This window comes from Canis lupus, chromosome 17, assembly GCF_011100685.1.
Source record: "Canis lupus familiaris isolate Mischka breed German Shepherd chromosome 17, alternate assembly UU_Cfam_GSD_1.0, whole genome shotgun sequence".
In the NCBI taxonomy this organism is placed as follows: Eukaryota; Metazoa; Chordata; class Mammalia; order Carnivora; family Canidae; genus Canis; species Canis lupus.
Genome location: NC_049238.1, coordinates 6,030,694 through 6,042,735, shown reverse-complemented (window position 1 = coordinate 6,042,735; position 12,042 = coordinate 6,030,694). Strand labels below are relative to the sequence as shown.

The following is a 12,042-nucleotide window of genomic DNA, read 5'->3' as shown; positions in this document are numbered from 1 at the left end:
TTGTATCCTACCCAGCCACCTTGGGTTTCTCTTGGAATGCTTGTGCTTTCCCTGTCCTACCCTATTCCTAGAACTCTCTTTTGTGTAGATTGAGGGAGTATTACAAGACAGGAAGATGTCCACTTGCAGGTAAGTTACAGTGATTGGGCTGGCAGTAGCACTGTTTTCTTTTTCCTAATTTGCTACCATTAAATTTGGGACATTTTATATAAAAAATGTGTCTTCAATGACATTGTGATTTTATGTTTCTATCCTACACGAGTATGAGTGCAAAATTAATGTACGATATTTGGTAGTACTAAATTAAGAAGAGGGTATAATTTCACATTTTGAATTTGTCTTCTGGGAGTCTGGCCCTTTGGGCTCCCTGTGGTTGCATATACCATGACTTCAGATAACAAGTCACCTTTGTTGTGCCTGGGTCTTCCTGCCATTACAAGGGATTCTCTACCCTACTCTGACCACTAGAGTGCCTTTATTTCTCATGCAGATGTGGGATTAGTTGTCACACATTTAAAAATAACCTAAACATCAAAATGCTGAGATTTTAAAACTAGACAAGAAGTTATTTGCTTTATTATTTAGGGCTCCTATAAAAATGGAACTCCTGGCAGCCTGAGTGGCTCAGCCGTTTAGTGCCTGCCTTTGGCCCAGGGTGTAATCCTGGGGTCCCAGGATTGAGTCCCACATCTGGCTCCCTGCATGGAGCCTGCTTCTCCCTCTGCCTGTGTCTCTGCCTCTCTCTCTCTGTGTCTCTTATGAATAAATAAAATCTTAAAAAAAAAAAAAATGGAACTCCTGTAAGAGTTTGACTTGAGTTCTCTTTGCATAATTCTGCCTATTTATAATCTTCAAGGCATTTAGCTTTCTCTAACTGTACAGCTATAAATCAGAATACACCTGAAGCTAAACTACACCATTTGATGCAGTTGCTGCTAATACTACTGTATAGCTGCTCTGTAAGGATTCTGCCTCGGGGAATAATCATAATAATTATAATGCCTGTTATTATAATTTTTCTCTAAAATTTTGGATTATTTTTGTTGTCATCATAAACATATATTCTCAAAAAGTCTTAAGTTCTCAGGCTTGGAGAATTTGGTTCATTCTCATTGTTGATACAATCTTTCAGGATACTTACCGAAGAAGGCAGATGCAGCGGACCATTACTCGGCAGATGTCCTTTGATCTTACAAAACTGCTGGTTACCGAGGACTGGTTCAGTGACATAAGTCCTCAGACCATGAGAAGATTACTTAATATCGTTTCTGTGACAGGTAACTTTTGTTTCTTCCTGTCTTATGGTAGATAATAAACTTGAACACCTTAACAAAGCAATTTCAGAAGCAAAAGGATGTACTGTGTTCCTATGTTTATACTGCTTATATCACTTGTATTTGCAGTAAGCATATCTAATACAACATGCATTAGTTTTGACAGTGAAGATCAACCATCGGTTGTACATTATTTTTAAAACTTGGTGATTTAAAAAATCTTTTATTTCACCTCAGTTTTAATTTTTCTCTTTGTATAAAGATAATTTTATGCTAATTTGTATGACTGAGTATAATTAACTTATAATTTAAAATGTTGACATTCAGATTTTGTATGCTGCTATTCTTTTTTAGTTTTCAAGTGATATTTTTTCTTTTTTATTGTGTTAAATAAAATACACATAACAAAATTTACTGTCCTAATCATATTTAAGGGTACAGTTTGGTGGTATTATATGCATACACACTGTTGTGCAGCCATCACCACCATCCATCCCCTTAATTCTTTTCATCTTGCAAAACTGAAACTCTATACCTGTTCTATAATTCTTCCTACCCGCCCTCAGCTCCTCACGACCACAGTTCTACTTTCTGTCTCTACAGAATAGGACTATTCTAAGTACCTCATATAAATGGAATAATACAGTATTTATCTTTGTGTTGACTGATGTATTTCATGTCTTCAAGGTTCACCATGTTGTAAGCATGTAGAATTTCCTTCCTTTTAAAGACTGAATAATATTCCATTGTATGTATATACCACATTTTGGCTTATCTATTAACTGATGGACATGTGATTGCTTCCATGTCTTCGCTATTATGACCAATGCTGCTATAAACATGAGTGTATCTTAATATTTTTTGAGAACCTATTTTCATTTCTCTTGGATATATATCCAGAAGTGGATGGAATTGCTGGGTAATGTATTTCTATTTTTAATTTTTTGAGGAATCTTCATTCTGTTTTCCATTGATGCACCATTTTACATTCCCACCAATACACAAAAGTTCTAATTTCTCTACATCCTTGCCAACACTTGTTTGTTTTTTTTAAAGTAGCTGTCCTAATAGGTGAGTGGTAGTATCTCATAGTAGATTGGATTTGCATTTCCTTAATGATTAATCATGTTGAGCATCTTTTCATATGCTTATTGACCATTCCTATTTCTTCTTTGGAGAAATGTTTATTCAGGTCCTTTGTCCATTTTCGAATTGGATTGTTTAGGTTTTTATTTTTGAGTTTTAGGAGTTCTCTGTTTTTTTGTGGATATTAATCCCTTATCAGGTATATGATACATGATTTGCAAACATTTTCTGACATTCTGTAGGTTGTGTTTTTACTTTGTGGACAGTGGTATTTGATGTAAAAAATTTTAAAGTTTTTATGAAGTTTGTCTTATTTTTTTTGTGTGCCTTTGGTATTTTATTCAAGAAATCACTGCCAAATCCATGTTTTTATAATTGTAAGGACTTATTTCTGGGCATTCTATTCTATTCTATTCTATTCGTCTGTATGCTTGTGTTTATACCAGTCTACACTGTTTTGATTAATGTAGCTTTATAGTTAGTTTGGAAATAAGGAAGTATGTGTCCTTCAGTTTTGTTCTTCTTTTTCAAGTTTGTTTTGGCTATTATCACTTGAGATTCCATATGAATTTTATGATGGGTTTTTCTACTTTTGAAAAAAAGTCATTGGAAATTTTGACAGGGATCGCATTGGATCTGTAGATGGCTTTGGTAATGTTGACATTCTAACAATATTAAGTCTTCCAACCCATGAACATGGGATGTCTTAATAATTTAAAATGTTGAAATTCAGATTTTTTACGTTGCTGTTTTAGTTTTCAAATGATATTTTAAATTAAAAAATATGACAATAATGTTGAAGATCATTGCCCTATGACCAAATTCTTTATATGGAATTCTGCTCTTCACCATGTTAATGCTTATATATAAATATAAATACTTGTAATTTAGTATGTAAGTATATGTTTCTTTCTTTGCATGATATTGAATGATATACTTTGTAATATTGAATAATGTCGACACTGTTATGATAGTTACACTGGAATTTGCTCTTAGACTAAGGTTGAGGTGCATGCTATGAACTAGATTCCAAGGGTAGTTGTATCTAAAAATGTACAATATTTTTGATAATTAAATCCCTTCGAGTGAGGTCTCAAACTTTATTAAGTTGATTATGTTCTACAATTTCATGTAACATAATTGTAGATGTATCATCAGTATCTTTATATGTATTTCACAAATACATGGTGAGTATCTAGATATGCCAGATAACGGTCTGGGTATTGTGGAGATAAGCAGTGAACAAGATAAAGTTGCCCTATTGGTGAAGGCAGAAGATATAAAGTCGTGTAACAGTAAGTGCCATAAAAACATCATTTTCCCTTACCACTGAGTGTTGGAATGCTCCTGGTGCGGGCATTGCTTCTTTCCTTTTCCATCTAAACCAGCTCCTTTGGTAATCTCATTTTGTCCCAAAGGTTTACATACCATCTACATGTATAGGATTCTCAAATGTGTATCTTCAACCTTGTTGCTCTCCAGCTACCTATTTAATATCTAGTGGGGTCTAGTATATATGTCTGATATTTACCATGTCCAAAACTGAATGTCTCATCCTCTGCCCCAAACTTAATCCACCCGTAGTCTCCCAACTCAGTTAATCAACTCTTTTTCCAGTGCCTGGGCAAAGAAAAACTTGATATCTTTTTTTTCCTACACCACCTCCAATCTGTACTACCTTCTTTAACTCTATTTTCAGACTATATCCAGAATCTTGACCACTTTTCATGATTTGTAACATACTACCCTTATCCATTACATCATTATGTCTTATCTCTTAATTATAGTAGTTAGCCTAACATCTCCCTGCTCCTACTTTTTCCTCTAGTTTATTCTCCATGTGGCAGCTACAGTGACTGAAATAGAAGCCAATCATGTTATTTCTCTGCTCAAAACTCTATTATGTTTCCATTTTGCTAAAGATAAAAATCTTAAGTCCTTACTGTTTCTTACAAGGCCCTTTTTGAGGTCTCTCTCTTGACCTCTTTGCCTACCTCTCACCTCATCTTCTGTTCCCCTCTTCCATCCCTTACTGACCTCTTTGCTGTTCCCTGAAACTGCCATGCATGCTCCTGCCTAAGGAGCTTCTGCCTGTAATGATCTTTCTTTGGAGAGATGCCTAATGGACTTTCTCATCTCCTTTTAAGTCTTTACTTAAATGTCATCTTTCAACAAGACCTTCCTTTGTTATCTTATATAAAATTACACTTCCTTCATCAACACTCCTTGCTTTATTAACTTATTCCAAAGAACTGATCACCTTTAATGCACTATATCATTTATTTACCAACTTAGATGGCATTTTAAAAGATAAGGTCCATCATGGGTGCACTGATGTTCTGCTGTCTGATCTTGGGCAGTGAGTGTTGAGACTGTCTGACACATAGTTCCGAAAGCTTTTTGCCTACATGTACATGGTCAGAGCGGTTTATAGCACTAATGGCAAATGATACAAAAAAATTACTTTAGAATTAAACAGAATTGTGTTTAATCCCTAGAAGTTTTCCAGTACAGCTCTTTGGATTATAGAAGCTATATAAATAGATTTCAATTTTTAGTGTAAATTAAATTGCAACTTTTAAAAATTTAAATCACTTCAATATGTTAAATGTTTTGATTGTATAATATTACACATCTATTAATTTTTAAATATTTATACATTTTTTTAAAGGGCGGTTACTGAGAGCCAATCAGATTAGTTTCAACTGGGACAGGCTTGCTAGCTGGATCAACCTTACTGAGCAGTGGCCATACCGAACTTCTTGGCTCATACTGTATTTGGAAGAGACTGAAGGTATTCCAGATCAAATGACATTAAAAACCATCTATGAAAGGTACTTTGTCTGACCTCTTTATATTTGATTTTATCTTAGCTTCAGTTGACTTCTTAGAAAAAAGTTAATGCATATAAAGCAAAATGAATACAAAATAATATGCATGAAATATGTATTTCTGGATTCAACCAATCATTCTCATTAATTCCATTACAATTGTAGAGTTGTATTAGCACAGGTAAATATCTCATGTAAAATTTACAGCGTTATTTGGATATATTCTTCCCTGGTTATTGTAACTTACATGGTAAAAGGAAGTTTAATTAATCATCCTTTTATATCCTTTGTGTTTATAAATACACAAAATGCAGATCTTGAAATGTTATTTTTTCCATTTTATGTTTTACTCTAAGTGTCTTCATTGAATATTAAGGAGGTTACATTTTTCAGAGCATTCATTAGTGCAGGTATTTTCAGTTTTGTATCTGGAGGATTTTTGAAATCGAATATAGAGTGGAAAACATTCTTTGCATTATTGTTCCTTTAAGGTCAGTCATTTGAAATACTTTTAAATTGTTTTCTTCTGATAAGAAATTAAATTTATTCTTGAAAGACATGCAGTTAAGTAAGGTTCAGTGAAACTTCAAGTATTTAAAGTTTTAAGAGTTGACAATTTCTTATCAAATTCATAAATGAAATAGTAAATTTTTTTGTTTTCCAGAACACTTAATTCCTTCAAAGTGTTCAGTTGCTGTGCTAAATAAACTATCTCTTAGAAAAAAGTACGAAGAAATTTTACAATTTTATAAACTCAGTATAACCAAAATGATTATTTTAACATATAAATGAAATGCTAAGTCTAACAAAGCATTTAGTGTATAATTCATATATTGCAACCTTTAAGATTACAAAAAAATTTTCTTAAAGTACTGTCAGCATATGGTTTTTCTTATTTTTCAATCCACATATTTTTTCAAGATTTTATTTATTTTAGAGAGAGAGAGTGTAGGGGGAGGGATCGAGGGTGAGGGAGAGGGAAAGGAATCTCAAGCAGACTCCATACTGGGCACAGAACCCAATATGGGGCTCCATCTCATGACCCTGAGATTACGACCTCAGCTGAAATTGAGTCTGTCATTTAACCAATTGAGCCACTTAGGTGTTCCTCCCCATTTTTCATGTACGTATTTTATTTAATGTTTTCTTAGTTAAATTATTAGCTTTAGAATTCTAGAGGATAATGTGGTAATAGTGTACAGATATGAGCTCTTGTTGGTTTCGCCTTTTAATTTATACTAAAATGATCAATTGTTTAAACTGTGTGCTGTCTCAAGTAGGTATTCCAGTAGATGGCAGTGATACATAATTACCACATGCTATAGAGAAGTAGTATTGCATCTACTCTTTGATATTTTAGAAATTATCTTTTTCTTATAAGAGACATAATTGGTTTTTCTCTTGGTTGAATAGAAAAATTTGTTTTATTTCATGAATAAATTTTGCATCATAACACAATGTTTGCTATATGAGCACAGTTATTAAATAGTTAAAATGTAACTTTTTAAATGTTTTAACTTCTTAAATATAATTCATACTAATATAATGGGACTTATTTTTCATATGGTATATTTTTTACACAAAGCACTAATTAACATGAACAGATAGTCCTCTGGCACTTCAACTTATCTTTGAGAAATTATTATTTGTGTAAATGAAAATATATCTGAGAAAAGACTAATAAGCCTCATTTAGGAACCATAAACGGGATTTTTGGAGTCTGTCTGAATTGGTATTGTTCCTAGATTAATACATTTGTTTTCAAGAAATTTGACATCATGGCAACAGGAGAGCTGCTCATCTCACAGGGGTCCTCATTTAAGGAAGGGTTGCATTCCTTAAATCATCATCATTAGCATTTTCTCCTTTGGCATGCATATCTCCCACCTTTCTTCCTCAAGCACCAGGTTCTCTGCCAGGTGCCTTAGTTCTCTTAAAGTTTCATAAAGCACAGTGGTTAAAATGGTTCCATGTTATTTATTAACAAGGAAGATTGTGGTTCAGAAAGTATAGGTCACTTCCCAAAGTTACTTAGCTCTTAAGTAGTAGTATTGCTGTTTCCAAGTGCCTATCATGGTTCTAAACACTTCGTTTTCACACTTTTTGTTCTCACAATCTATGACGCAGTAAGTGTCATTATTCTTATTTTACACATGAGAAAATCGAAGCCCAGAGAAGGTGAGTCACTTCCTGATATCTCACAGCCTCAGTGGTAGAGCTGGGTACCTGGCTCCAGAGTCCACAGGTGGAGGGCACTGCCTCTCATAGGCAGTTTGAGAAGCAGGTATTGTCATCTAAATTTTCTTAAGCTGTAGCCTTGTCTGGAATACTTAAGACCCTGAAAATTTATGATGAAAATGAAGTGTCTGAAGTTTTTATGTTTCTGTGTTCTCCATTTCTTTCTAGAATATTATAAGATAGTAATACTCTATTTAATATATAAGATGTTTAATATAAAATGTCTTATTTACTCCAGTGACAACTAATCTATTAAGCAGGCATTGCTATATTATGTTTTCTACAATTTTTTTTGCCTTTGTAAAAATACCAGTTTTCTCTATTTAAAATAAACTATTAGTTATTATGTTGTGTTTTTCAGTTTTTCCCCCCCCTTTTAACAAGTATATATAGTTCATGTCAGTCTATGGTTTGGGTACAGAAGAGGACTCAGGTCAGGCTCTTTACCTTCCTTTAGTTGAGTATATTGCTTAGAAGTACATTGTATCTCAGGATTACAGAAACACTGATCAACTTTTTACATTTCGGGGGCCCAGGCACTGGGCCTTCTATATGCTCTGTGAAGAAGGTAGGAAGTGATGAAAGTCTGGGTCCTTGGAGACAGAAGCAGGAGAGTTGTGAAAATGAATACAGGGGTTTTAAAGTCCCCCCCAAAATTCATATTTCAGTTCAATCCAACAAAAATTTATTGTGTTTGTTATTTGTGGGTCCTACTGATGGATGCTGGAGCTACAGTAGTGAACAAGTACTTGTGTATTTACCTTCAATCCAGTAATCCTACTTGCAGAAATTTACTCTGAATATACACCTCCACAAATACAAAACCATGCAACTTAAGCGTACATGTATAGGAACATTGGTTGAATAAATTTTAGCACATCTACCCTAGTATTTTCTAACTGTAGAAATGAATGAGAAAAAAACTTTTGTAATTGATATGGAGGAATTTGCAGGATATATTAGGTGAAAATAGCAGTGTGAATGATGTGCAACTTGATAGGGTTTATATAAGAAAGAAGGAGGAATAAGAACATTTATATATAGATATTCTTTTTTTTGTAAAAATAGAAAACAAACTCCTAGAAAGGGTAAACTAGAACCTGGTGAGAATGCTTGCCTATCACAGATGCAGAGATGGAAGATGATGCATCTCTGTACATTTTCATGTGGTGAGACTCTCAGTAATATTCCAAAATAAAGAGGATGGAAAAAAGTGAATCCTGGTATCAAATACAAACAGAAAGAAGTAATACTAACAATATATGAAATTGATAACATAACCACACAGAGAAAATAAATCAGTCACCTTTGAACTTAGTACTCTCTTTATTCTTAATAGAATATATCCTGAGGACAAGATTAACTGCAAAGAAATCTTGAATTTAGTAGATTTGTTGTTGGTAGTAGTACTGCAATTATACTTTCACAGTCCTTTTGAACATATTGTAGAATAGAGTAAATGAATAAATAAATAGATAATTTGGGCAACTAGTATTTTCCTTGTGGGAGAAATGAGATACAGATATTGAATAATAAATATTTGTTGCTTTGCTGACATTTTTACCTAAGGACATAGTTTAAATTGAATGCACTCAAGAGCTGTACTTCTTAATACACTCATATGAGTTCAGTAACCTTTATACACATGCCGCATACAGTTGAGAATCATTATGTATATAAGCATAGTTTCATTGAAAGCTTAAAAAACAAAGCAATGTTTTGTTTCATGGTGGCAGGGTGAATCACAAACCACACTTGGTTGTTTGATTGATTCTAATGTCAGTACCAGTACCTCCTAAAAGGTATGAAGCAAGTGGATGCAGAAGGGGCAGCACTCATTAGTGTGTTAAGAACTGAAATCTACAAATGTTAAGAAGCCCAATTAGCCACTTCAGATCCTGCAGTAAGGAAGGAAGATGGACAGTCCATCAATGAGGTCAAGTATGATTAGACTCTGCAACTCTCAGGTTAGTAAGTTATTCAGGTGAAGTTAGAGATTTTAAAAAATCCACAGTGTCCAGTTCTTTGCAGAGAATTTCTTAGTCCAGCACGTTGTTAAACTAAATAGAAAATGCTGAGCATATTTGTACGAAGCAGAGCTTTTAACTTATTGTTGTGCAGTACTTTGAATTAGAAGTTCTAGTTATGGAATTTCCTATTAATCTTTGCTGGGATGGTGGCAGGAAGGTGAAAGATACGAAAGGATGAGCAGTAATTTGATTTCATTTTAGATACTATCATTTGAAGACAACATGTTTTCTTAAAATCTTGCCTCTTTTTTTCTTGAAGAAACCAAGATGAGTAGGGGATAGAGGCCCTATGGCTTCTCTTGATTTTTGTTTCTCCATTCTAGTTAATTTTCTCCACTCATCATGTGTTTAGTGTGAATTTTTACTCTGGGTCCAAGGCTTATGTGGTTGTCCTTTATGCTTTCTAGTGTTGTAGGGGAACAGGAGGTGGAGTGAGAAGAGGAATAAATATAATGAGTATATTATGCCTTTGAGGAACTTACATGTTTTTTAATTAATTTTTTTTTCCATTTGAAAATACCTTCAAACTTACAAGAAAGTTACAAGAATAACAGTATAACAGAGAACCTCCTATGCCCTTTCTTCAGTTGATTTGCAGTTGAGGTTCTGTCTTTGCTTTGTCATTAGTTTCACACTGTCTACTTTGCTGGCTCCTCACCCCCCCCCACCCCCACACACACACTTTTTTTTAAACCATTAGAAGGTAACTTACATACCACATATCTTTTATCCCTAAATACTTAATACATGTGTTGAGGAACTTAAATTTAGACTGAGGGTAAAACATACACACTGGAAATAGTTGGGAGGAAAGTAAATGTATGATAGCTCAAACAATCAGGCAGTTAAGTTTCATCAGCATCAGGCTGAAACATTGTTTTCTGGATGATAGAACACTTTCTGGATGATAGATACAACTGTTCTTTGCTGATAGAAAATTGCTGGACTGTCAAGCTGTATGACTTACAATGTTCAAGGAAATGTTCAAAAGTTTACATTTTTAATAAAATGTATCCTACAAAGAAAATCTATCACCCACCTATAGCTTAAAGTAGTAATTTTTTCATCCTATTTATGAAATAGAATATTTGCCAAAGAAATCTTTTTGATGGGGTATTTTTTCATCATATAAAGCTATAATTTGGAGTAAAATTCTATAGGGGGAATATTTTATTTTGTTCAAGTAAATGTAGAATATTCTTTATTGGAGATACTCTGAAGTAATCAGAACTTTGTTTTGCCATTAAATTGATCCATTATTTTAGACTCCAGCACTTGCTGGGCCTGCTTTTCATTAATGGGTTGGATTCAGAGAGGTTTTTAGATTTTTTTTTCTTTGAGAAAAAAATTGTGTTTATATGCGTACAAATACAAAGAATATTTTGTAGCTAGTCTAAGGAAGAGAGATAAAAACAATATAGTAAGAATCTCTAAGAATTCATTAAGGAATTGACTTAATAATTGAATTTAAGGTGATTTGGAATGAAAAACTATGGAAAGACAATTTGATTAACATATTGAAAGATCATATATTGGAATATGTTAGAATAAGTTAGATGACTATTTCTAGTTAACCATAGTTGAGTTCTTTGATACCATTGCTTGTCATTTGAATAATAAAAAGTTTTATTTACAGCAGACAAAAGCAGCAGTATATAATTGATATTCATTTATTTTATTAAAGAAATCTGATTTGATAAAAACAATCAGAAAATAGTATTTTTAACGCTAGTAGTAAAATTTATTTTTTAATCCATAAAAAGCTTCATTTATTTTTATAGCAATTTGATGACACATCTGCTTGCTTTATTCAGCTGAAAAAGAAAATGTTGGTTCTTGGTGTTTGGTAAAATTGCTTTGTTAAATTATTTTCTAAATTGTTCAACTTTTAACAAATGACATTTGATACTAACACTGGAAAGCAATTTCAGCTAATTAAGTAGATCCCTCTATAAACCATTGGAACATTAAGATGACATACTGTTCATTCAAGATTATTTTAATTGGTACAATTATTGTAATTTTCTTGCAATTATGTGTTGAGCTAAAAGCTTTTGTCTAGATCATTTGAGGGGTTTTTTTTGTTAACATACATTTAGTAAGAAGAAAGGGAGTAAAATAAAAACTATAGATAAAGATTTTCAGTCTACTTTTTATTACAACGTTTTAGATAACCATTGAAATATTTTAGTATAAGACTTTATTTCTGGTATTTTTCAGTAAGCATTTTAAGCAATGATAGAGGTTTTTAAAAGATCAATTTAAGTAGTTTTCATAAAGATAATATTTTAGTTTTCTGTTTTGACACTACTCAAGCAGTCTTTTACTCAGGATGATATGGTCAGAATAGTTTTGTGATAAGGATAGTGCCATACTTTATTTTGATTATTTAAAACAATTGAATAAGTTTTGAGAGAGACTTGGAATGGTAGCCATGTTCCATTTCACTGAAATAGCTGTTTCCTGAATAGGCATATAGACATTTAATTTATAACATTTATACTCAATTCAGTATCTTTAAATTATTCAAGTAGTGGTATTTCTCTACTTGACATTTTCATAATAAAACCTCATATCTTATGA

At 32.8% G+C, this 12,042-nt stretch overlaps 1 protein-coding gene across 19 annotated transcripts in view; it reads left to right on the top strand.

Moving 5' to 3' along the window:
• KIDINS220 (kinase D interacting substrate 220) overlaps positions 1 to 12,042 on the top strand; it is a 104,117-nt gene that overhangs the window by 42,961 nt on the left and 49,114 nt on the right. For all 19 annotated transcript variants that reach the window (XM_038560720.1, XM_038560719.1, XM_038560723.1 and 16 more), the window contains 2 exons: positions 1,133 to 1,277; positions 5,032 to 5,194. In XM_038560720.1, coding sequence (XP_038416648.1) covers positions 1,133 to 1,277; positions 5,032 to 5,194 — 308 coding nt within the window. The remainder of the gene's footprint in view (positions 1 to 1,132; positions 1,278 to 5,031; positions 5,195 to 12,042) is intronic.